Source organism: Phaethon lepturus, unplaced genomic scaffold (assembly GCF_000687285.1).
Source record: "Phaethon lepturus isolate BGI_N335 unplaced genomic scaffold, ASM68728v1 scaffold44934, whole genome shotgun sequence".
Classification (NCBI taxonomy): domain Eukaryota; kingdom Metazoa; phylum Chordata; class Aves; order Phaethontiformes; family Phaethontidae; genus Phaethon; species Phaethon lepturus.
This window is the reverse complement of record NW_010536382.1, coordinates 1-23,165: the sequence shown is the minus strand read 5'-3', so window position 1 is coordinate 23,165 and position 23,165 is coordinate 1. Positions and strand designations below refer to the sequence as shown.

General features: G+C 39.6%; 1 protein-coding gene across 1 annotated transcript in view; it reads right to left on the bottom strand.

Moving 5' to 3' along the window:
• LOC104616029 (patatin-like phospholipase domain-containing protein 7) overlaps positions 1-22,638 on the bottom strand; it is a 28,134-nt gene extending 5,496 nt beyond the window's left edge. Inside the window, exons 1-13 of the mRNA XM_010286143.1 lie at positions 22,606-22,638; positions 19,995-20,060; positions 19,485-19,572; positions 18,761-18,843; positions 15,935-16,023; positions 15,387-15,527; positions 13,894-14,053; positions 12,752-12,832; positions 7,577-7,705; positions 6,144-6,224; positions 5,399-5,543; positions 4,754-4,846; positions 534-634 (exon numbers count right to left, since the gene is read on the bottom strand). Of these exons, the coding sequence (XP_010284445.1) occupies positions 534-634; positions 4,754-4,846; positions 5,399-5,543; positions 6,144-6,224; positions 7,577-7,705; positions 12,752-12,832; positions 13,894-14,053; positions 15,387-15,527; positions 15,935-16,023; positions 18,761-18,843; positions 19,485-19,572; positions 19,995-20,060; positions 22,606-22,638 (1,290 nt within the window). The remainder of the gene's footprint in view (positions 1-533; positions 635-4,753; positions 4,847-5,398; positions 5,544-6,143; positions 6,225-7,576; positions 7,706-12,751; positions 12,833-13,893; positions 14,054-15,386; positions 15,528-15,934; positions 16,024-18,760; positions 18,844-19,484; positions 19,573-19,994; positions 20,061-22,605) is intronic.
• Between the last annotated feature and the right edge of the window lie 527 nt (positions 22,639-23,165).

Here is a 23,165-nt window from a genome sequence, read left to right as displayed (position 1 = left end):
GGAGCCACAGTTTCTCTTCAGATTTTGGTTTGCAGTTTTATAATTCAAGAGCACAAAAATGCTCTTAACTTCCAGGTTAATACTTGTAAAAAGACGACCACAAAAACAGATTCATAAAACATGACTGAAAACCTACAGGAAATTCACAGGCTTAACCCTTTGCTGCAAGTAACTCTCACAAATAAAGCATGATCTGACAAGTCTGCCTTTCCAAATAATCCTTTTTATGAATCACGGGAAGGCAACAGCTAAAAATCAAGAAGTTGCAGCAGATTTCCCATTACTTGCCAAAGGAATCTCCACAGAGTTTCAAGATTGCACTAAAAAGCCAAAACAGTCACCAAAATCTACAGAAACAACTGTAAACTAAAACACACCAATACAAGACCATCAAATATCACAACTCATACAGAAGTTGCAAGGGCAGCATTTCAAAGTAAGGGAGAAAACATCTAAATTACTCAAAAGAATAATGATGAGTAAGGAATTGCAATGCCAGAAACGTGCTGGGGTCTCCAAAGGAGAAGACCTACCTTGCCCACAACAGGACTGCTGGCAGCGTCCTCCGAGCCAAAGTGCACTCTGGCTCTTTCATACGCCATGTCCATGTCCGACTTCGCACCGCTGGAATTATCTACAAGCAATATGAAAATCTTTTAAGCACCTCCCTTATTACAGTTACTCAGAAACAGCAGATAGTATGCAAAGTTTAGCAACTATTTGTTTTTTCATTTCTGAAGCTGAGGATAAAATAGAAAGTGGCATCCTCATATTTTTATTTATTTCCTAGTTTCTTTGAGCCTGGAAGATCTGATGGAAACTTTAAATCTTCTCATCAGAGCTCATGTATAAAATATGTCCCAAAATTCCCACGGAGTACAACAATTATTTTGAGGTAGACAAAACAGAGTCATTCCGATCTGAAGATTACCAGGAAGAGGCAAATCTACCAAACAGATTTACTTCACTTTTTTTAGGAAATTATTCTTATTAACCTTTTCTCCACTAAACCAAAGAACATTTTTTTTACCCAATATATTGCAAGAGCTTTCATAGAGAGAATATTATGAGCAACAACTTCTTAAAGTCTCTCCATAGAAAGCATTCCCCCCGCCTCAATGCATAAAATAATTTCAGATCTTTTCTATAGCTTGTCCAAACTTCTAATGCATGTCATGTGCTGAGCGATACTTAAGGAATTCCCTTACAGGTCTCACTTATTTAATTCATTAATTTGAAGTCTAACAACTTCTATTCCTTACTTCCCAATTTTAATCCATCTTAATTATATTAGCTTCTTGGCTGTCTCATCCACCTTTCAGGAATTTATCTGAGAGAATCAATAATGCAAACATAACTGGGAAACAGTTCCTATTTAATTACCTTGAAAGGATACCCACATATCAGCCTGATGATTTACTGCTGAGTTTAAAAATCATGCAGAGATTGCAATTTCCTTCAACAAATAAACCCATAATCATTTCTATCATATTTCCATGCCCAATATATCTCAAAAATACACTGTATTCAGAAAAGTTTACATTTTCTCCCTCAAGCCTTTTTCTTTCTGTTACTACATTGTTCTTACACTTCTGCTTTTTAAAATACCAACTGCTGCTCCAAAATAGGATGGGCCCTTAGGAAAAACAATTGTCTTTCCTGACTGTTGAATTTTGTTACCTAATAAAAGGCTCAAATTTTTAATTCTGAATTTCTCCCCCACCACCCCCACGCTACACACACACACCGAGTTTGCCCAGGATTGCTCCGATCTTTGAAAAGTTGGAGCTGCCCTATAGTTACATCCTTGTTGCATATGATCATGTGAAAATATTACCCTCCCATGAACAGCTGTCTATAAATTTAATTTTAAAAATACAACTATTTTATTTCTGAAGGAGCTCAACTCCTATCTCCACCCCAGCTAGGACAAGGAGAGGATCCTACAGTCCCAAGGATTCAGATCTACCTCAGAGTACTCTTTTCCATGTTATCTACAAATACGAACAAATCTTTGCCTGCAGTAAATCCTATCTGCCATTTGGGTCATAACACCATTTAATGATCAGCTTCCAAACAAGAAACCCAACAAGTTGACCCAAAGATTGTCGTCAGCAAAAGTTACAAACCATAAGATGACCCAGAAAAAAAAAAAAAAAAAAAGAGCTGTTTATGCTACTAGCTGAATTTCATACACATTCCAGCATTAAAGACCCTTAAATTAGTTATAAACAAAAAAAGCTGGGATAGTAGAAATAGCAGCATGGAACTCCATATGGTCTGATTTGACTACCTGTCAATTATACTGCCCCACAAATCACAGTGTCAGCGTAATTATTAAGCCCCAGTACACCAAGTGCATTTTAAATCTAAACACACACTTCTTGGGTTAAACCTAAATAATCTGATAATGGGTATGTAGGCATGCAAAGCATCCTCTACATAGCTCTGCATATTAAAAAAATCAGAGAAAGGAAAAAGAGGAGGCATTCTAAGAGTGAAAGCTTATGTCTACTAGACTTCTATTCAAAGCAGAAATCTTCATCTCAGTCATAGATATAAGCTTCCCACACAGTGATTAATTAAACTGCCTTGTTGCTCAGATGGGAGTTAGAAAGGATAGAGCAGAACAAGCTTTAACTAGAAGCGTTGAGTCAAAAGAACAGAAGGCAGTGGGAAACTCGAGAGTGGAATGCAATCCTGTTTGATGAACACATGCTCCCTGGTAACCCACACACTGCTGGTATGGAAATCACTGCAAAAACAATGGCACCTGACACAGTCCCTGGCAGTATTTCACTGCCTCTTTCCTTCCAAGTACTCACTCACTGAACTACCTGCTTTTCCTAACGCAGGTGGCCCTGTGCTCCTGCACCTATGCTGTAGGGTCACAGCTTCAATTCTGAAGAAGTAAAAGCAGCTCCTCTTAACTCTTGATAAAAAAAAAATCCCCAAACCAACCAATAAAAGATAACTGCTATTTAACCTTGAAAAAATTAAGTTGGGAACACTTCCAGGAACAATGAAACCAATGAAGTTATCACATACAAAAGATCCTGTGGTTTTATTTCGTTCATCTAATTCTTCTGTCCACCAGCCCAGATACTCCACATGACTTAATTACATCTTTTTCCACATAAAGGGTTAGTATACTTAAAAAGTAGGCTAGCCTGAGTTGGCAGGATCATATTTCCTCACCTACACAACTGTTACGTTTCAGCTTAGCCAGCTATACAAAACACAGAAGAACAAGTTACACCCCAACCCCAAGAGCAGCTGAGGCAAAAATGTTTTCCCGAAAGTCATTTTTAACAGTTTCTGTTGATTTTAATGAGCCAAGCAAATCAAAGAGATGCCGAGATAATAGCACTTGTATGACTCTAATAACAGACAGTTCTCTTTTCTTTGAATCAATAATAAACATAATCAATATTCCCATGGAGTCTGAACACACAGTAAGGTAGCAGAAGAAAATCTGAAGCAAGATCTTGATCTTTTCATTACAGACATGAAGATACTCTCCGTGCAAGCTACAGAGTGACTGTAGCCTCAGTGCAGTGAACAGAAGTCATCTCCATTAACTGAGACAAACCATAATTACCCAATTAGATATGCTCCTTCTGTCAGTAAAAATTAATTTTCTCTCTCTGCTAAGCTCTGTGTACCCTGACATAACTCTTACAACACGTAAAAGGAGAAAGGAAGGACAGACCTATTCACGGTTAGGTATGCAGGGATCATTCCACATAAAAGCTTCTAACAACACGCATGGACCCTGCCTTAAAAGCATTACAGGGCTGCCCAGGCAGATCTCACTGAACTACTTTATTTACCTTGGGGAAAAATGGCTATGTTCAGAGTAAGCATTTCTGAATGCACCACTGAATCAAGTCTGCTGGTATATTTTATAAAGCATAGTGCAAAACAACCTAACATATATGAAAATAAATGTTCTTATCTCCTAAGCCATTTAATAGTCAACGTAAGCAACACATGTATCTTCTAATGTATCCAGGGTACCTTTATTCCACTGATTAAACTTTATATGACTTCTCTATTAACAATACCTCCATAATGACTATAGTATCTAAGCATGACCTTACAACCACCTCAGGATGGTTAGTCTGGTACTCAGCTAACAAGAGACAGATTCTTTCCTTTTATGGTTCACCCAAGAAGTTCCACTTTCTCTACCTTGAACATAAAGCTAATGTAAACAACTGGCTCAGAGGAAGATGTCTACAGTGAAGATGACTGAAATTCACTGAAATGAATACTGCTCAGCCTCATAAATCTATCAGAGCATTCAGTGAGAAATCACCTTTATCACCCACTCAAACACCATTCCTCTAAAAGCAACAAAGCCATGAAATGTGCTCTTTGGGACAATCAGCCAAGCAAGAATCGTGTGTCATCTTTTGCATGAAAGTTGACAGCATATCATCATAACTTGCTTTATTTCAGTTATGTCAATTAATAAAGCTCTTCATTTGCAGGTCTCTCAGTAGCCAATTACTGTACTGTTCCCCATTGCTAATAAAGACAGCAAGAGAATGCCCTCTTAGATAATAGTCCATTTGTTACTTCAGAAAATCAGTTTTTGACAAACGAGCTAGATAATAGTCTTGCAGTAGTACTGCTTCCTAACATAAACAGGAGGATTATCTAGCCCAGTGCTCCAGAGAGCATGTGTCTTCCCCCACATGATTAGATACATTACGTATTTTAGACAATTTTGCCACGCGCTACTTACTAGAAGCCTCTGCAGATCCTGCATAGGGAGGTGAAGAAAGACTTCTTCTGAAAACATGCTCAGAGCTTTCTGTACCAGAAACTTTCAACATATCTGAAATTTAGAAACAAAAAAATTACACAAATGTGAAAAGGTGCTTCCTAATAAATTTCATTGACAAGAACCTCTCACTACTCACTTTTAAAACTTATTAAAGGCTGTGTTAAAAGGTTTTGAAACACCAATGTGAAACATTGTTTAAACCTGCTCCCTACTTTTGCTTTAATTAAAAAAAAAATTTTCAGGTTCAGAGGCAAAGTTCAATTCAATCTATTTTCCCAGGTTCAGTTTCAATACTGACACTTCAACCTGAAAGCCTACACATATCCAGCAATTGTTCTGCTAGTACCCAGAGTGCAGAATTTTCACAGCTCCTCCTATGAAGCCAACATTAGGAGCCATTTTTTTCCCCCTCCTCCTCATCCCTCGATATCATCCACACCACAGTAATAATTTCCTATTAAAGCTAAGGACTACCCAAAGACTTCAAACCTGAAGCTGATTTAAGAGAATCCCTAACTACTCTAATCAAATAGAAATCCTCTGATGAATAGGGCAATTAAAACATCACAAAGGACGGTTACTACACGTTTGCAGAAACATTACCCATTTCCAGAGCTTCCCCAGTTTTTTCAAATTTTTCTCCACGATCTTCCTCTGACACGTTAGACACTTGTCTTTTTACTGCTTTGCTCGAACTTCCTCCAGATGTTACACTTGCCACAGAAATGAGCGGGATGGCTTGGCTCTGCTGCAAGCAGCAAGGTGAAAAGGCAAATATAAAACACTCACTCACCCATGTTAAACAGCACTGGACCCTGTATTGACCCCTGGGGTACTTCCCCCAGTCGCAGTGGTCAAAGACTATCGAGGGTGGCCTTGCAATGATAGCTGCCAACTCCCTCAGCACTCCTAGGTGCATCCCATCATGGCCCATGGACTTATGTGTGTCCGTTTTGCTTAAGTATCCCCAGACCTGATCCTCTTCCACCAAGGATACATCATCCTTCGAACTGTTACAGGCAGAAGTGACTCACCATCATTAACACATCGGGACTTGCTGAAACATATTGTTGTTTGTGCAGTGAGGCACATACATCAGTTTGAAGTGATGAGCTTCTACAAACTTTTGAAATTTAAGCTTGTTCTGCTCCCCCCAATTCCCCAGGCATCAGCATAGATTAGGTTTTATGGGCTGGTTATAGAGAAGTAAAGTACTTGCAAGTACTGTCATTATTAAATTAATATTTAACATTTGCTTTACGGTCTTCTGAAAAAAAGGAAAACCTGTGTGTGACTTGGCACAGACAGGCTGTATAGGAAGCACAGACGAAGTGTACCCCAAACTTACACAGTTGAAGAGCTCAGTAGTCAGACCAAGGTAGTTGTGCAAAGCAAGGAATGTCACTCTCTGCAGCCTTACCATGATGATCTAGGAACAAAAAAATCAAGAAGCAACAAGAGTGGATTTAGTATTCTCCCACACTCGTTCTTGCAGTTACATACAGTTATGTACCAGAGTACCTGAAGGCATTTTATAAAATACAGACTGTACCCTAAGCTGAAATTCCTTTTCAGCAGTTGATAAATTGAGGCAAAGATAGAGTCAAGTGATTTACCAAAGACTTCATCATTTGATGGCACAAGAATCCAAAGCATTGTTGCCAGACACCAAATAATGCTTTTTGCTTTCTGTAAACATGAATAACAAACATGCCTTGAAATAAATGCATTTGCTTGCATTTCCCCCCTCTCCATTAAAAAAAAAATAAATTATTTACCCATAAGGAGCCCGTGCCACTGCTCTGCAAGCACTCTAAACTAGCGTAAGACATCACTGCCACCTGACCTTCCTCTGCCCTGGCAGTTTATTCCCATTCTTAAGCCATCCTCTCTTACGTATCAGCTCTCACAGAGCAAATTAAGTTGCTCTAATAATCTGTTCTCCTCAACCATCAGTATTAGGAGGTTCATGTGTCACTCATAAATCATCCAGATACCAGAACAGCTTGCAAGGACAAAAAGATTTAGAAGTGATAGTAAACCAAAAGGACAGACCAAAATGACTGATAAGGTCATGTGCACCCATTTGACTATTATACCTGTGGGACAATGCAGCATTTGACAAACTCTCCAAACTGAAATCATTAATTCACTGGTCCCTGCACTAGCTTCCACTTGCAGGATGTGCAAGACATATTTGCAGTCCTCACTTGAGAGCTTTCTAAGCTCCTGTAAAGCAAAGGAAGGTGAACTTACAACTAATACAAAGCACAGCTCTTTCCTCAGATGCTGACAATAGCTTCTGAAGGGGAAACTCGCATCAGTCTGAATTTTGTGAATTTTGCAAAGCCTCAGCCCTCAATAAACAGCTTGTGAGGATACAGCAGTCCTTTCTCAGAATTACATGACTGTCTTTTCCATGCTCTAAGCCATTTTGAAACCCTGTTGGTGCATAACCATGATGCAGAGCCCATGCCAGCACATTCTACCCCACCAAGACTAAAGAGCTTACAGTGCAGGTCAGGCTATCACACAGAGAAACTGATTAAATGTATATAAATGAATTATTTCTTCCTGTATGTGATTAATGCTGAGATCATCGAGTCTAGGACTCTAAGAGTGAGAGGAATAGCAAAACTAGTTCAAATCTTGAAAAGAACCTATATTGAACAGTTCCGTATCTGCAAAAGGATTATGAGCTTACTGAACTTCAAAAATGTAACTTTAAAATTAGAGTGATTTTTTTTTCTTCCCCCAATTCTACTTAAAAACAAAGCTTACCTGTACCACTCTAACAAGAGTTTCAGGGTATTTCTGGAAGACATCTTGAAAGGCACTTGCTGGAAGTCGCAATATAGTGGATGGAACGGCTGCTCGGGCTGAGACAGTTTTATAAGGAGCAGGGTGACCCTAACAGAAAGTTTCAGAGACACAAGGTTAATGCACCAATTACCTCACCCAATTCTTCCTAATCGCTTCCTGAATTTCTGCTTTGATATTGTATATGCTTGACAGGCATCATCTGACCACAAAAAGCCTTCAACTTATGCTCCATGACCTACAGGTGGTGCAATGAGGGCGGCATGGTCAGGTGAAGTCACACCAGCAATTTCACTAGCATTAAACAGAGGCAGAGGTAGAGAAATAGGAGCTACAAGAAGATGTATCAGGTTAAGGGGAAGATGCTAGTCTGTCAACTCTGTTAACTCTGTTACAGTTTTATTACAAAGGCAGGCTTCAGAAGTATTTCAACTGCCAGCTATTCAAGACTGCAGAGAAAAAGAGGTTTTGTTGATTTTATTATCTGTACTGACCACCAAGTTATTTGCTGCAATAGCAGACTCACACAATCAGCAAAAGATATAATAACAAAATTGTATAGTAATTACATACATAATGGAGTACGACAAAACCCAGGCAGACTTCTTATGTTCTAAGATATGAATATATATGTATCTTCACATATATTCATACATATATGTGGAATATTCCAAATGACAAAACCAAACAGCTTCTCTTTACTCGATATAGACTGGGTCTCAAAGACACAGATGGAGAATTAACAAACCAAGGAAAGATAGAACTAAGTGGGAAGAATACAGAGATTTTTACACTGGAAGGCACCCTTGAATCAAAACAGATTTTAAACAAAAATCTACTGCCAAACATTTGCATAAAAACTCCAGACAACACCCCTTCAACCCCATCAGAGATATTCTTTTCAGCATTTACTAAGTCATGAATTCATTTACCAATACATGAAACACTGATTTATCCAATCTTTCTAAAATAAAAGGCATCCTTCTGTGGTATGGAGCAGGAGCTAAGGAAGAAACGGAGTTTCTACTTTAACACAGTCACCTTACAGCTTCTGAAGCTTTCATTCCTCCTGAGCAGCAGACGGCAAATTTTTCCAAACACTAAACACACAGATGCTAAATGCTGATTACAAACAGGAAAACTTGCAAGTCTTCCAGAGCATCAGACAATTAAACACAATCACTGCAAAAGAATTTCTGCCTAAAGAACTCAGCAAATCCAAACAAGATACATCCTGTAAAACTATAACCACTCTGGAAAATAAAGCTACAGCTCTGTCTGCCTTGCTGCTCTGGAAGTCACGATGAAGCAGATTCTAAAATTAAATTAAATTAATTGGAACCAATTTCTTAATTACACCAACTTCAGCTGACCTTTTTATAAAATCTGGGGATGATATTAATAGCTTTGATTTTCGAGTTCCTGAGGGATTTGAAATTTTAAACATCTCTTTGACCTACAGTGCAAAGTTACCAGGCATCCTCAGTTTTCCTGAATTTCTTTTAATTAAGTAAAGAAATTATCAAATTACATTTCTGTGCCTTCTGCTGTACCAAAAATAAATACCACATTCCTCTTTTACCACCCAGTTTAAAGCCTGGCTTCAGATGAAGAATTAGTTTAGAATTCTCCTTATACTCAAATGTAAAAGAAAATGTATATAGTCTGCTTTTAAATACATACATTGCTGTAATTGCCATCAACTGTTATTTCCTAGAAATTTCTATACCAAATATATAGCGATAAGCTAAAGAAACCTATTAAATCTGTAGTTGCTGGACAAAGGATAAGCATTAAGTTTAACGGTGTTCCATAATAGTTATTCAAAAGGGCAAAATAAGCACTGTACATCACATTTCTATGGTCTAATTCTACCCAGTAAAGTGTTTGGTGGTTTTTCTGAACAGTGCTTGTTTGAGGATAGACCAATGCTGACAGAAAACCAGCCTAAGGATAATAAAGGATAATGATGCAGCAGCCTTTTTCTCCAAAGAACAGCCTATCCCTCCAGTTTTTCAGCATATAATTTTTCCTTTTCTAAATCCCTGCATGAGAGCAGCCTGCTTTTGAAAGGGCCAACCACCATGTCTAATTGGTTTGGAACATGCTAAAAGCTGTCAGAGGAAGACAAAGAAGAAATGTTCCCATAATTGTCAGTTCTCTCAAATATAATGTAATCAGCCACACACGGAGAATACCACATTTAAATTACATTATTTTACAATCACACATTGAGGTCACAAGGAACAGTTAAGTTATAATCAGTAGCGAACCAGGGGTTTTTCAACAGAGAACTTTTTGTTCTCAACGTGGATGACGATTTACTTCTGTCTTACTCCAAGAGCTGTGGAGTAATTAAATATTGTAGGTGACAAATGTCACAGCTAAAGTAGTAGTTGAATCCAGATGACAGCCAATGGCCAAATCCAAATGAATTTGGTTAAGAAATGTGCTACAAGAGACACAGGTGCCTCACCCTCTCCCTCTTGGAGTGGTAACTCCTTTTTGTACCCAAAAATCTGGCATATGCCATGCCATGACGACACTGCTGCAACCCAAAGTTCTTTCAGCAATCAACTGCTGCTTTATAACCTCATCTATCTTGTCCACCGTCATTTAAACAGACTTGAGCCCTGCAGGCTCACCTTTATCCCAGTGTTTTTTCAGCTTCTTTTAACCCTCAGATTTTAATTCCACCCCCCCCTCCCCAGTCACTTGCATTTGATCAATATTCCTCCCAGACTCTTCTTTTTCATTGCAGCTATGCCACCTGCTCACAGTTTTCCAAATACCATCTCCACATGGAGGACAAAAGAAGAATAAAACCCAAAGCTCCAGCAATCAGTATCAAATGCCATCTCCATTTGTCCCGTTTAGCTCTGAATGAAAATTCACCATTCAGGAAAGAGATCTGACTGCACGCAGGGGTAGAGCGGGCACTCAGCAACAGCTTCTGGAAACACTCGTCTGGAAATCACCAACGCTCAGTTCAGAGATTTCCTTAATATCCGAGGCAGCATGAATTCAGAGTCAGATGAACTACCACACAGAACTGCTCCAAAATACCAGGAACGGGCTAGCATCTACCTGGATTCAAAGCCTCCAATTTCTCCTTCAAGTTTTGAGAAATAAGCATATATCTGCTCTAGGAATAAGAGACAGAACAAGTCTCTTATGTCATGGCTGGTATCTTCGTATTTAGTAGATCTAAAGGGACTTTTCAATTTAAAAAATTGGAAAATTGAGTTAGGAAAGTACCTCTTGCATGACCTTTCTTTTGGATCCAACAACAAGAGGTTGCCACTTCTTGCTGCAACCTCAGTTTTCTTGCACATCTCTTAACCAAGTGGGGGACTGGCCTGACGTCATGTGTGACAAAATTAGTCAAAGGAATCACAAATTCACCTTAGACAACTCAAATCCTCTCTGAATACTTTATTTCTTCATGTCAGATCCATATGTTTGGTGGTACAGTAACACTTAAAGTTATGGTATCGGCAGACTCATTCACTCATTTGGAATGCCCCTGGGAAATTTCCTCTATTTTATCAATGCCACTTTCTCTCTCCTTGACCATTTTCATGCTACTCTTATACCTAAAAGTCAGCAAGGAGCATAAGGAAGAGGAAAACCAGAAATAAAATAACCAGTTCACAAAGCTGGAAAACAAGGCAGAAAAGAGATGGCTGTAAAAATAAATGAGAACAAGTTACTTCAGACAAAAAGTTTGCAAGCTTTTTGCTTATATACTCTTCTGCATGCTGATACCCTTTTCAACACATTTTCAATAGTTTTCATTTTCTGATTTGACTGGGTTATAACTAATGAGAAAAAAAAAATGATAGAATGAGAATTGAAAAAAAAAAACAAAAAAAACACAGAACCAAAAGGAGAACCCCAAATACACACAACACAAAATGAAAGGCAGCCACCCCTAAATAACACAAAACCACAAACCATTGTTATACAAGAAGGATTTCTTCTCATTTATTCAAAAATAATATAGGAAAAGAACATGACTAGTATTCATGTTCCTATACAATGATTCTGCTCTTTAGAATATTAAGAAAATTTACTGGTGGAAGTAACAAGGGCAAAGGTTACTCTAAATCTGCTATTAATATGGATTTGATGGCAAGAACTAGAGTTATACAGTCCAGATTATTCATTTACCATTACTTTCTCAGAAGAAAGCATGACCAAGGTTACAATTGCCTATCACTTTCGATAACTTTTATGGAAGTTTTATCTATAAATATAAATATACAGACATATGCTTGCATCTAGAAGTGGCAAAGAACACTTACAGCGTCATTAAAACTACTTACACTTGGAATAACAGTACCTTTTAATGAAAGGAGACAGCCAAGGACCAGAGAAGCGTGGTACAAGGTCAAATATGAACAAGTTACTGATTAGATTATCTTCATGCTCTCAACTATTAAAAGCCTTCAATTTAGCACTTCAGGTGCTTGCGTGTTATCGAAGATGATGAATCCACCACCTTCAATTTAGGTATTCCTAAGTAGATGCACTGTGACAATTTCAGCCAAACCATCATTGTAATTCCAACTGAAACAAAATCCACACCACTAATTTGTGCAATAAATAGCGTTTAGCTCATCTTGTCGCCTGCCAAAGAGCACAACCTTCAGATGGTCACCAGCAACATTAACATATTAGGAAAAAATTAAATCCATCAACCGGTTTCACACTATAATTACAATAATAACAACTGTCAGATTTATTTTCATTAGACTGAATAAAAATAAATTCAGTAAGTAACAAACCAAACAGTGTAAAAGCCTGGACTTCTGGGCCCTCACCTGGTCCTTCTCCTGACTGCTTTGTGACCTTGAGTGAATCCATAAAAGAATAATTTTTTCAGCCATAAAAGAATAATTCAAATCCTACTGCTTCTCAGAAATAGCCAGTGTTAGAGTGTCATGCATACACATTTCATAACCAACTTACAGAGCTAAGCTTACAGCTGTGACAGCCTGGGAGGAGGAAAAGAATTGGTCAAAGAAATGTTTTCCATTCCGATTGTTTCATAGCAATATTCAATGTCTACTTCCCCCGACAGGCTCTGCGACAAAGCAGCACTGCAGAAAACCCACACGTTCAAGAACTTACCGTGATAACATCAAGAATGCTGAGAAGGCTATGGACGCTGTCTCCCGCCAGCACCTCCTTAACCACCACTTCTGTTCCATCCTGCAGGTGTAGGAGAGAAGATTACTGCAGGCTCACAGCTGCATATTTGGCATATATGGAGCATTTCAGAAAGCTTAACTTGCTCTCACTCTCCCAGTGCTCTGAGAAGCCCTGAAAGAAATGGTCCCCCACTATAACCTGGATATTTGTTTTCTCTCTGCTCTGATGGAAATGTGCTAATTCAAACCACCAAAGTTTTAAACCACCATTCTAAAAGTGATAAATTAAAAGACACTAAGCTAGTTTTGTCTAGGGGGAGATATGACCTGCTTAAGCTTTGCTATGTAGCAACTGATAAAAAAAAAAAGCTTCCTTCACTCACAGACAGAATTAGCTCCCTTTATCAAGGGATTACAGGTCAAGAAGTAGTACAAAACAAGGAACAGCAAAATGCAAAAATATACAGAAATCAGCAAATTTGGGTTAATTTACAAACACAAAGCCCCTGCATTTTTAGACTTCAGAAAACTGTTCAGATGTTAAAGTTAAACTCAAAGTTCAGTCAGGAAGAAGGGAAAACCAAAGTAAAATCTAAATCGCAGAAGGGATCACAAAGGCTAGCACTCAACATTTTAAGACTTGCCCGTAAAACAAGCCATCATTTCTTTTCCCCGTCTCCCCAAAAGTGAATCTGAATCTTCCACCCCACAGGCAAACCCGCTAACTACCATGCAAGAATATTATGGAGTGAAGTGTACTTGATCTCTCCTGATCTGTACACCTATTTTATATAACTACTATCCAAAAGGAGAATGTTTCCAACACTATGCAAAGCCAGTCTTCCACCCTGTCCTCCCTGGATAACTATGCAACTAGAGTATGTGAGAACATTTCAGAATGCCTGATCAGCATTGTGTTTCACTCTCTCATCTAAGACATGGGGGATGACAGCTCAAAACCTTGATCTTTATAAATATCATGGCACTGAAGGGTTGGAAGTAATCCCTTCTGAATCACTACGATTCAGATGTCTGAGCTTAATCAATACTTAATGATGTATGCCAAACCATATGCTATGCCAACAGATTGATCTCAAAAACCATGGATCAGTTTATTCTTACACTTTCTTGAATGCAAACTTCCAGCTTGCCATCCTGCACAACGTAGATGCTGTTATCCAGCTGCCCAGGACGAAAGATGTATTCACCTTCATGCAATTGCACAAAAAACATGTGCTTGCACAGTTCCAGGAAAAGAGGTTTCTCAAAGTGGCCAAGAACCCTGCAGGAAAGAAAATGAGATATTAGCCTTTTTTCCTTTTCTGCAAAGGGAAACCTAAAACCGTCACTGTCTTTGCAAAATCCTTCCTAAATTAGCAAAGCCCCCAGGCATGAATACCACAGGAACCCCAGAGGCAGTTCTTGCACAGCAGCTCAACAACACGGCAGAAGGCACAGAACTACTGTAAATACTGGAGATCCTTTTTGAGTAGCTCTCCGAGCAATGCCAGCAGGCTCAGAAGGAAGTAGATCCAGTCTTTCTCAAGCAAACACCAGCATGGCTTTTGAAGGGGAAGAAATATAAAAGCCTGCAAGATTCACACACTGCATGAGAAAAGTTACCCTATGGAACCTCCCCTTTTCATACAGCTACCCTGTCCACGTAATCAGAACACATGAGAAATATCGAAAACAAAGGGAAAAATTCCTGTCATTTGCACATATTTTAAGTTTGGAATATTCCATCTCCTGCAGGTAGCACGCAGCTGGACTCCTGCAATACTGAAACTAGTCAGTTACTACCAGGCAGACAGAAAAAAGTGCCCATTCTGTGCACAACACCAGAAGGGCCCTCCATTAGCTCACATTTAACAGGATCAATCTATCAAATTTGACTGCAACATCGATGAGTCATAGGAGATCATAATTCCACAGCAGAAAGTTTAGATTACTTAAATAGCAGTTTTATTACAGTATGTATGACTTTCAGGACTAAGTTGTAGCATAATTGGAAGAAAAATGAACATACACAAACAAAACCAAAATTACAGGTCTGAAGATCTCATCCTCTCTGCTGTGTCAGCAATATAAACACTTGACTGAACAGGCACAAAGACCATCCTTTCCTCTCAACCTGCTGAAGAGCTGTGGGGATTAAGTTGACTTTGATCCTGTTTGCAACCTTTTCAGCCAGAAAAATAAAAGATTCTGCAGTTTACAGAGTTGTAGATATAGTATCCAATTAACATTTACCAATTATGATGCCTTTTTGTACCAAAAAAATTGTCTGATACAGTCTAAAGGGAAGTTTAAAAATGTAGAAATCTGTTCATGTTAGAAAAGCTTTACTATCATCCCCAAATTTAGGTCACTAATCTGTGTCTTTTTTTCTTTTTTCCTTTTTTTAAACACAATCAACTATTTTCTTAATGTTTCTAGAAAATTAGAAGTCATCTATTCTCTCCTCATGCTCAGATGAGCTTTCAGTCAACTGCTTGAAAGATTCTGACCATCCAGTGATAAAATTTAAGATTTGACATGAACTGCCAAATATTTAGATCACTCAAACATCTGTCAAAAACAAAATCCAAATCTATCGTTCCATTTAACATTACCTAACATTTTTAAGCATGTATAGGACTTCCGATGGCAAATGGGAATTCTTTACATCAAATTCAGTCAGATCTGCCTCTAGCAAAGAGGGAGGTGGTTCTTTTGGCTGTAGAGTTGGACACTCCTTCTTAATACGCAGAATCCTACAAAGAAAAAGACAAGTCAGAAAGTTCAGGAAGTGTCCTCATTTGTCTTAAGTATGGGCTGTATCATGACACCACAGGTTGACTGCAATACTGAACACACACCATGCCAAGTTACATACCATCAAGTAGATAAAACAGTAACATTCCACCCTCCAACTGCTCCTTTCCTGCCTGTCTTCAGCAAAACCAGAGACAGTGCTGTGTACATAAACCACTCCATTTCAGCAAACTTCCCAGCAAAATGCAGGGCCAATGCACAGCTGACAGGTCTGCGACAAAACAGCAGCTATGGAAAAGCGCTAAACTAGGGATAGGTTCCACACCACAAACCAAAAACAACCCCAACCAAACCACAAAACCGGCCTCCATGGCATGAATTTTCCCCTTCCCAAAAACTCAAGTACCTTTTAGCCAAAGATAAAACTTTTGCCCGCTTCCGCATCCTTTGGCGAGGCACAGCGTTCCCAACCAGAGAGTTTGGAAGAGTTGTAACCTAGGAGGAAATCATGAAAACAAAAGCATTTACTAAAAACCAAACCAAACAAACAAAAAAATCCCAACCCACTAGTTCCAACCCTGCAAATGCTCCAACTTATCTTAGCAAGCCATTAGAATAGGAGCAGAGTGAAGCACTCATACAAGACCTTGGAGGACTGGAACACCGTCTACTCCAGGATCACTTTCTTTCTAGAAAGCAAGTGGAGTATTTTTTGATTTTAATAACCAACTACTACAATGGTAGTGGATGGTAGGGCGGGGGGGGGAACCCTTCGCTATGCAGTTGTCACTCAGGAATGCTCAACATCAGGCAGAGAAGTAACATTTAACGCTCCAGTACTCCTATGGCAGTCTGTGGTGCTGACAAACTAGGGCCTGCTTCATTTCTGAGCTGGTGACAAACAGCAACACAGAGGTGCAGCGAGGTTTCTACTTGTTTTTAACGGTTACTAAGTGCCACCTCCTGGAGAAATGCAGCAACTGCAAGACCAAGAAAAAATCTCATTAGTTACTTTCAAAATATTACTAGTCCTCCACTTGTTTCTCAAGGAGTTTAAACCCAGGAAAAGGTTTCTCTCACAAAAAAAAAAAAATCTTTAACTAGTTTGGAAAACAACTTTTTTTTTTTAAAGAAAGTAAAATCTGGGTATTTTATCAAAAATATATGAAATACAATCAACAGCAGTTCGTTTGTAATATTCTATGTCTTGTTCAGGAATAAAGGCAAAAAGCAAGGTCTAAAACCCCAAACCAAAAAATACCTGAAGTTATTTTACCACATGGAATGCTAAGCCTTCTTCACTTCTGTGAGTTACATACAAACAACTGCGTTAAAAGAATATTAAAATTAAAAAGTCGCTGGCAACAAATACAATTTCTTTTCACTGAGGGCTTTTTTGACCAAGTTCCACATGAAGCCTGATCCGCAATGCAAAAGCAAGGTTCAGGGAGAAACCTCCTCTCTCCACAACGAACCATACCCCAGAACTAAATATTAGAAACAGCATAGTGTCTAATTATTAAGTCCAAGTATTTGAGTTCACCTCAACGAAGTTTAGCAGCATTTGAGGCAGAAGGCTGCAGTTCACAAGAAGAGTTCCTCCACAAGCAGTGACTAACAAAGCACGGTTACCTACCTGTACCTTAACTTACTTGACAGATGTTATTTTTAAGCGCCCTGGCAATGCAAGTGCACACCTGGACTCGAGCAGGCTATCCCACAGGGAGCAGCTGGGACACCCCACGGAGGGTGTTCCGATCCTGACAAGGGGCCAGTCCCAATCCTGCCTCGCAGCTCCCCTGGGCTGGAGAGTCCACCGGACCCACACCCTGGCTCTGACTACAGACAGCGGGCAGGGAGCACTTGCTCAGAACTCAGTAGCCTTTTCCTTCACCCACCCTTTGTATCTACAGTTACAAGCAAGTAATAACCATTTGCTCCTCTGAAAAGAGGTCGGAGTAAGAGGCAGTTTTCCAGAGTCAGGCTTTATCAACAGCATCATATACACTAAAACTGCACACAGAGCTCCAAGAAGTTGCTACACAGATTTTGGTACAGGAAGTCTTGAGTAAGTCAGTCACTTCAATCTCCAGGACCTACTGCACAAGTTTCTAACAAAACCACATGCAAAATCCCTGCACCGACATAGCCACTCATGACACCTCTGAAAAGGTGAGTTCTTGTGACCACAGTGGTACTGTCAGTCAGAAAAAAAAACTAATCTCACATTCCATACACACTAAGTAGCTTCAAGGGAAGCACGTATTTTGAGGAGAAAGACAGGAAGATTAGTCTCCTAGTTAAATGAAATCCAGGGACTCAGTGGTGATCACCTAGCATGCCTACTAAGATTAACCTAATCCTCTAAAGGAAATGTCTGTCTGCAGATTTCCTCAAGCCTTCTTGTTGCAATTTCCCAAGAAAAGCCACTTGCAAAGATAAAAGTAAAAAACAAACAAAAAAATGAAGTAAATACCAAAGAGGCAGCCACAGCCTTGAAGGATTTAACCAACTGATGCAGAAACAGATTCCTGACTGATGGAAAATTCTTGAGACCTTTCAGAATAGGACAGGAACAAGACCAGGACAATAACCTGAGGGCACAGGGGGTATTCCTTGTGGAAATCCAAGGCAAAGAGGTGGATCTTGGGATAAATCCCTCTTGAACAGTCTCTAATGAGCCAGTTTGACAAGTCCCACTTGCAAATCAGTACAAGAAAACAAGGGCTCATATTGCTGAAGTGCTTGGTGCTCTTCACAGGTAGACTGCAGAAAGGTAATTCGAGGATCTGCTCCACAAATAGACTCACACGGGAAAGAAGATGTCAGCTTTGAATATAATGGCAGTACTGGAAGTCATTACCTGAAAGGGACAGTCCTGAACACAGACACTGAATATCTTGACTATAACCGTAAATACTGAGAGAGAGAGATATTTAAACAATCATTGACTCCAGAACTGAGTTAGATATTCACTGAGTTATCACTACCCTCAGCATCTGCAAATATTCTTGAAAGAGGTAAGGTATGGCCAGAAAGAGAAGCTACTGCTGTTCCATCAGCAATTCAGGCAGAATTCCAGGAGTTCTGAAACATCCCAAAAATTCCAGTGCAATTTTATAGATTGAAGGCCCTGGGCCAGGCTAAGCAAGTAAAGTACTGCAAAGCTTACACCACCTTCCAAACAGGATTTTAACCTTTACTTCTCTCCCACCATGCCAGATGCGCTTACCTTTCTCATGATCTTCCTCCCATAGAACATCACTTTGTCGCGCTTGCGAAATCTGTACTGAGGCACATGAGGCTGAAGTTGTTCTGAAACAGAGAAGGATCACATCAGAAACTGTCTGCAGCCCTAAGCAGAGGGAAAGAACACTGAGCACAGGTTGTCAATGTTGCTATCTCTGCAACAGCTGTGGCTCCTGTGTACTAAGCAGCAAGCTCTTGTCGCCAGCGTTTGGAATTTAAACCAACACAAAACACCTCATGATCCAACTCTGGTTAGCCAAACCAGACTAGGGAAGATCTGGCTTGAGGCTCTACCTAACCACTGGAGGAGATAAAAAGGCTTTCTAAACATGACACAAGAATCAGGTAATTTAAATCTCACAGAGGAACCTCTAATTCACCTGTTTCTCATTACTAGAGCAGTGAAATCGCAACAGGGTTGAAATTATTTGCATGCCAACTGATAATAAGGCTATCATATACTAAAGAAAGAAAAACCTCAAGCGTCCTGCAGGTGACAGTTATGAATCCTGTGTTCAGGCCTTGGTAAGTGAATTAACACAAGTTCTTCATCCTTTAATTTTACAGCTGTTTTCCTACAAGAACCACTACCTTCACAGCAAGTAATTATTACAAATCGGCACAGAATCCACCACATATTATTACAAAAATACTGAAGATAGCTGAGAAAACTGCTTTTAAAACATACATGTTTATTGAGTACTTACTTGATTGTTTCACTCTTCTGTAAACGACAAACACAACAATTGCTATAAGTAGTAATGCGACTGCAGCTCCAATTGCAATTCCAGTCAGCTGTAAGAGGAATTCAGCAGGGAGAGAACTTAGTAACTTCTAAAGTTCAAAATGATTAGGTATTTTTTGGAGGACTGAAGAACACTTAGCTCAGTAAGATGTCTCAAAGTCAAGCACATTTATAAATACTTAATTTTTAATTAAAACATCACACATGCAGTAAGTTTAAACTACATCAGTATCTCACACATAAGCTCACATGCAAAATATTCAGCATTTTTCTCCCCAGAGATCTGTGACCTGATCAACTCAATGTACATGGGATGAAATAACAGGAATTACTTCCTGCCTCATGCACAGCAACAGCGAGGAAACAAACACTAAGACTTTGTGGCTTAGTACAGTTCCTAGAACTTACGAGAAGTTACACGCTACTCACACATACACAATCTTTTGTCCAGCTGATTAAAGCTATACGTTACCATAGTAGTCTGTATCCTGTCTTCTACAAACTGAAGAATTCGTGTTCCACCTGCTGGTAACACAGCCTAGCACCAAAAGGAAGGTGAAGTTAGTTTCCCACAACTGGTAAAAAGCCTCCATAAAAACACCCCAGTGCCTGGTCTGGCACATACAACTTGGCTGTATTTTCCAGCATCTTTCTTTCAACTATGGCCCACTTTGCAAACACAAGACGCCCAGTGGAGAGGGGTCCTTAGCGGAGTTCTACATTGGTGTCAGTTCAACACGTTCCTAAATAGCCCTAAAACAGGGTCAAACAGTGAGGTTTGAAAAAAATAAACTTTTTTTGATGATTCTATGTTATTCTGAGCAACAAAGATGAGAACTGAACATAAAGGACTTTATGAGACTGAGAAAATAAGTCATAAAACAGCAGATTAAATTCACTACAAAAAGAAAATTATGCACGTGGGAAAAAACTCCAACCTCAGGTAGAGAGCCCTGGGACCTGGGCCGACTATTGTTATTCAGGAAAAAAATGTGGCAGTTACAATAGTCTCACAAATGCCAGCTCAAAACTTACCAGAACAAGGGGGAAAGAGGCAACCCACATGTTAGCAACAAGTAGGAAACAAACCAAGTACAAGGACACATATGTCCCTCTGTATGTCTTAAACATTACAAGTACTTGAATCTTAAGTACTACACGCAGTTCTGGTCCCAGTTTTCACCCTCAGTTCCAGATCTGGATGACCTCTTAATTTAGCTTTGCCACCAACAGAAACACGAAGTGCACGCCAAGAGTTGCCAAACTAGTCTCTCTCATGGAATTCATTCCAGTTCTAACAGCAAAAACCAAACTCCTGCCTGAACAGTCAATTCAAACGGATCGCTGTCTTCAGTTTGTCGTCTTAGGTTGCTTTAACACAGCATATCCACAATTTATCCTCCCAACATTAGTCGAACTAACTCTATTGTTGTTATTATCAAACTATTATTAGTGGGATCATAGCGGAAGGTCACAAGAATTTGAAAAAAAAAAAGTTGAAAATTTCTTTGCAATACATACAAAACATTCTGGCAAAATACAGCGAGTTCTTGGTATAAGTCTATTGTCGTCACTTAATTTTATTTCCCCTTGACAGTGTCGGGGACATGCACAGTTCTGCTACTATCCATGCCTGTATGATCTCAAATAACATCAAAAATAGTAGTTGCCAACTGACAGTCACATTGCTGCTACACAAGGGGAAGAAACAAATTCACGAGCAAAAGAATAAAACATACACATGCACAGACTGAGCCCTCATGCCTCAACACAGAAAAACAATGAGGGAAAGAAGAAATTCCGACCTCCAAGAAAAACTGAGAGGTTTTTGCAAGGTTTCTCACAAACACTGGTGAAAACATGATATTCCCCACACATACGCAGTGGGGCATCTCTTCAAGCACTGACAATCCTTCCGGGAAAGCAGAGAAAGCAAGCAGACAGGTTGCAACCCTACAGACGCTTGAGACACCCAAGCAGTTATTGTGACATCACAGCATCTGAGAGAGGTATGAGGTCACGGTTAAGTCATCAGTTCTGTAGGGCCCTCCCATCAGCCCAAGCCTGTAGGACCTCTTAGGAGGGCAACAGCCAGCACTGAAATTCAAGGACTTCACACATGCCTTACACAGCCTCAAACAATTCTCGAATGCAAAACTCATATGGAACAACCCTGAAAAGACCCTCACTTCGTTAGAAAATGGAGCAATGATACGCTAAGAGTACGTATCAGCATAAATAGCATTTGTCTGCTTTTTCCAATGATGTTGAAATTTCATTAAGAAAATGGGAATGAAAAGTGATTAACAAAAATATACAGCTATGTAAGTAATGCTCACACTCAGAGTATCAAGCACAGAACAAGCGGCTCTGCTGAGAGTTCAATAACTTCACATTGCAATCAAAAGCAAACAGTGAGGCATACCCTGTTTAGGGAGGGGTGGAAAACACTTATTAGCACCAAAAGCGAGGCCTTAAAATTAGGATTGCCCAAAACATCAGACTTCCTTGTAGCTCGTAAGTGCACAGGTCCACATGCCCATTTTTCCACTACAGATACTGGATTTTCACAAAACACTAACTGCATATGTGTAGTTTGTATGGGTTTTTTTAGCTCCGAAAATACCTATTTCTTATCACAGGCCTTGTCTTTCAGTACTATGAAAAGCACCACATGCCTTGTTGGACTATGAATTTCTTGTTCATGATTAAGAACAAATACAAGAAGAGCTAGCTGCTAGCGAATTCTGCAATTCTTCCATTTTTAGGCTAGAAGGTACTGCTGAAGCAAAAGGTACTTAACTTGTATCATTCTGCTAACAGCTTAGAATATGAAGCTAAGTGAATGGTTTGCAGGAAAAAAAAATAAAAAAAAATAAAAACACACACACACAAAAAATGGGACCAATCTTGAAATTTTTGGAAGGACAAAACTCTTACCAGGAAAGGATCTTTCAAAGTAAAAACACCGCAACTGAGGACATTACCCAAATGTTATCATATAAGGTACAGTGGCCTTCAGCTTCTGGAAACACAAACAAGGAAACAAACATGCCCAAAAATAATAGCAAAGCATATTGTACCTCAAGGCTGGTGCTGTTGCCTTCTTCATCCATGTCTGGAGGTACAGCAGGAGCAAAAAATGAAAAAAAGAAAGAGAAGACCCAGTTAAGAGATGACGGTACTCTCTAATCCAAAGTCTGTTTAACTCCGCGATGCAAAGTGTACCAGAACTGCTCGTCCAGTTTGGCAGAACAAGACAATTCAAGGGGAACAACATTATTTATTTTTTTTTACTTCACTGTCCCTTTTTCTCTGGGTTGAGCAACAAAACCCAGCAAGTCTCCAAGGAAAAGCTACCAGTAACGACAGCTACTGAACTCCTCCGGGGAGCGGCAGGACAGGCCGTCACCCAAACATCCAAGAAGGCAGCTGGGTCTCCGCTCCATCTTAAAAAAACCTCGGGGGCTTAAACGCCGAAAGCAGCCACAGGAACGACGGAGCCCCCCACCAGGTGCCCACGTCCCAGTAGCCCAAAGAGAACGACCTCTGGGTGACGCGGCCTTTAAGGAAAACGAAAATACCGGTTTTCGGCCACGCCTCATGTACTGACACTTAATTTCGGGGGAAAAGCCTTAGAGAG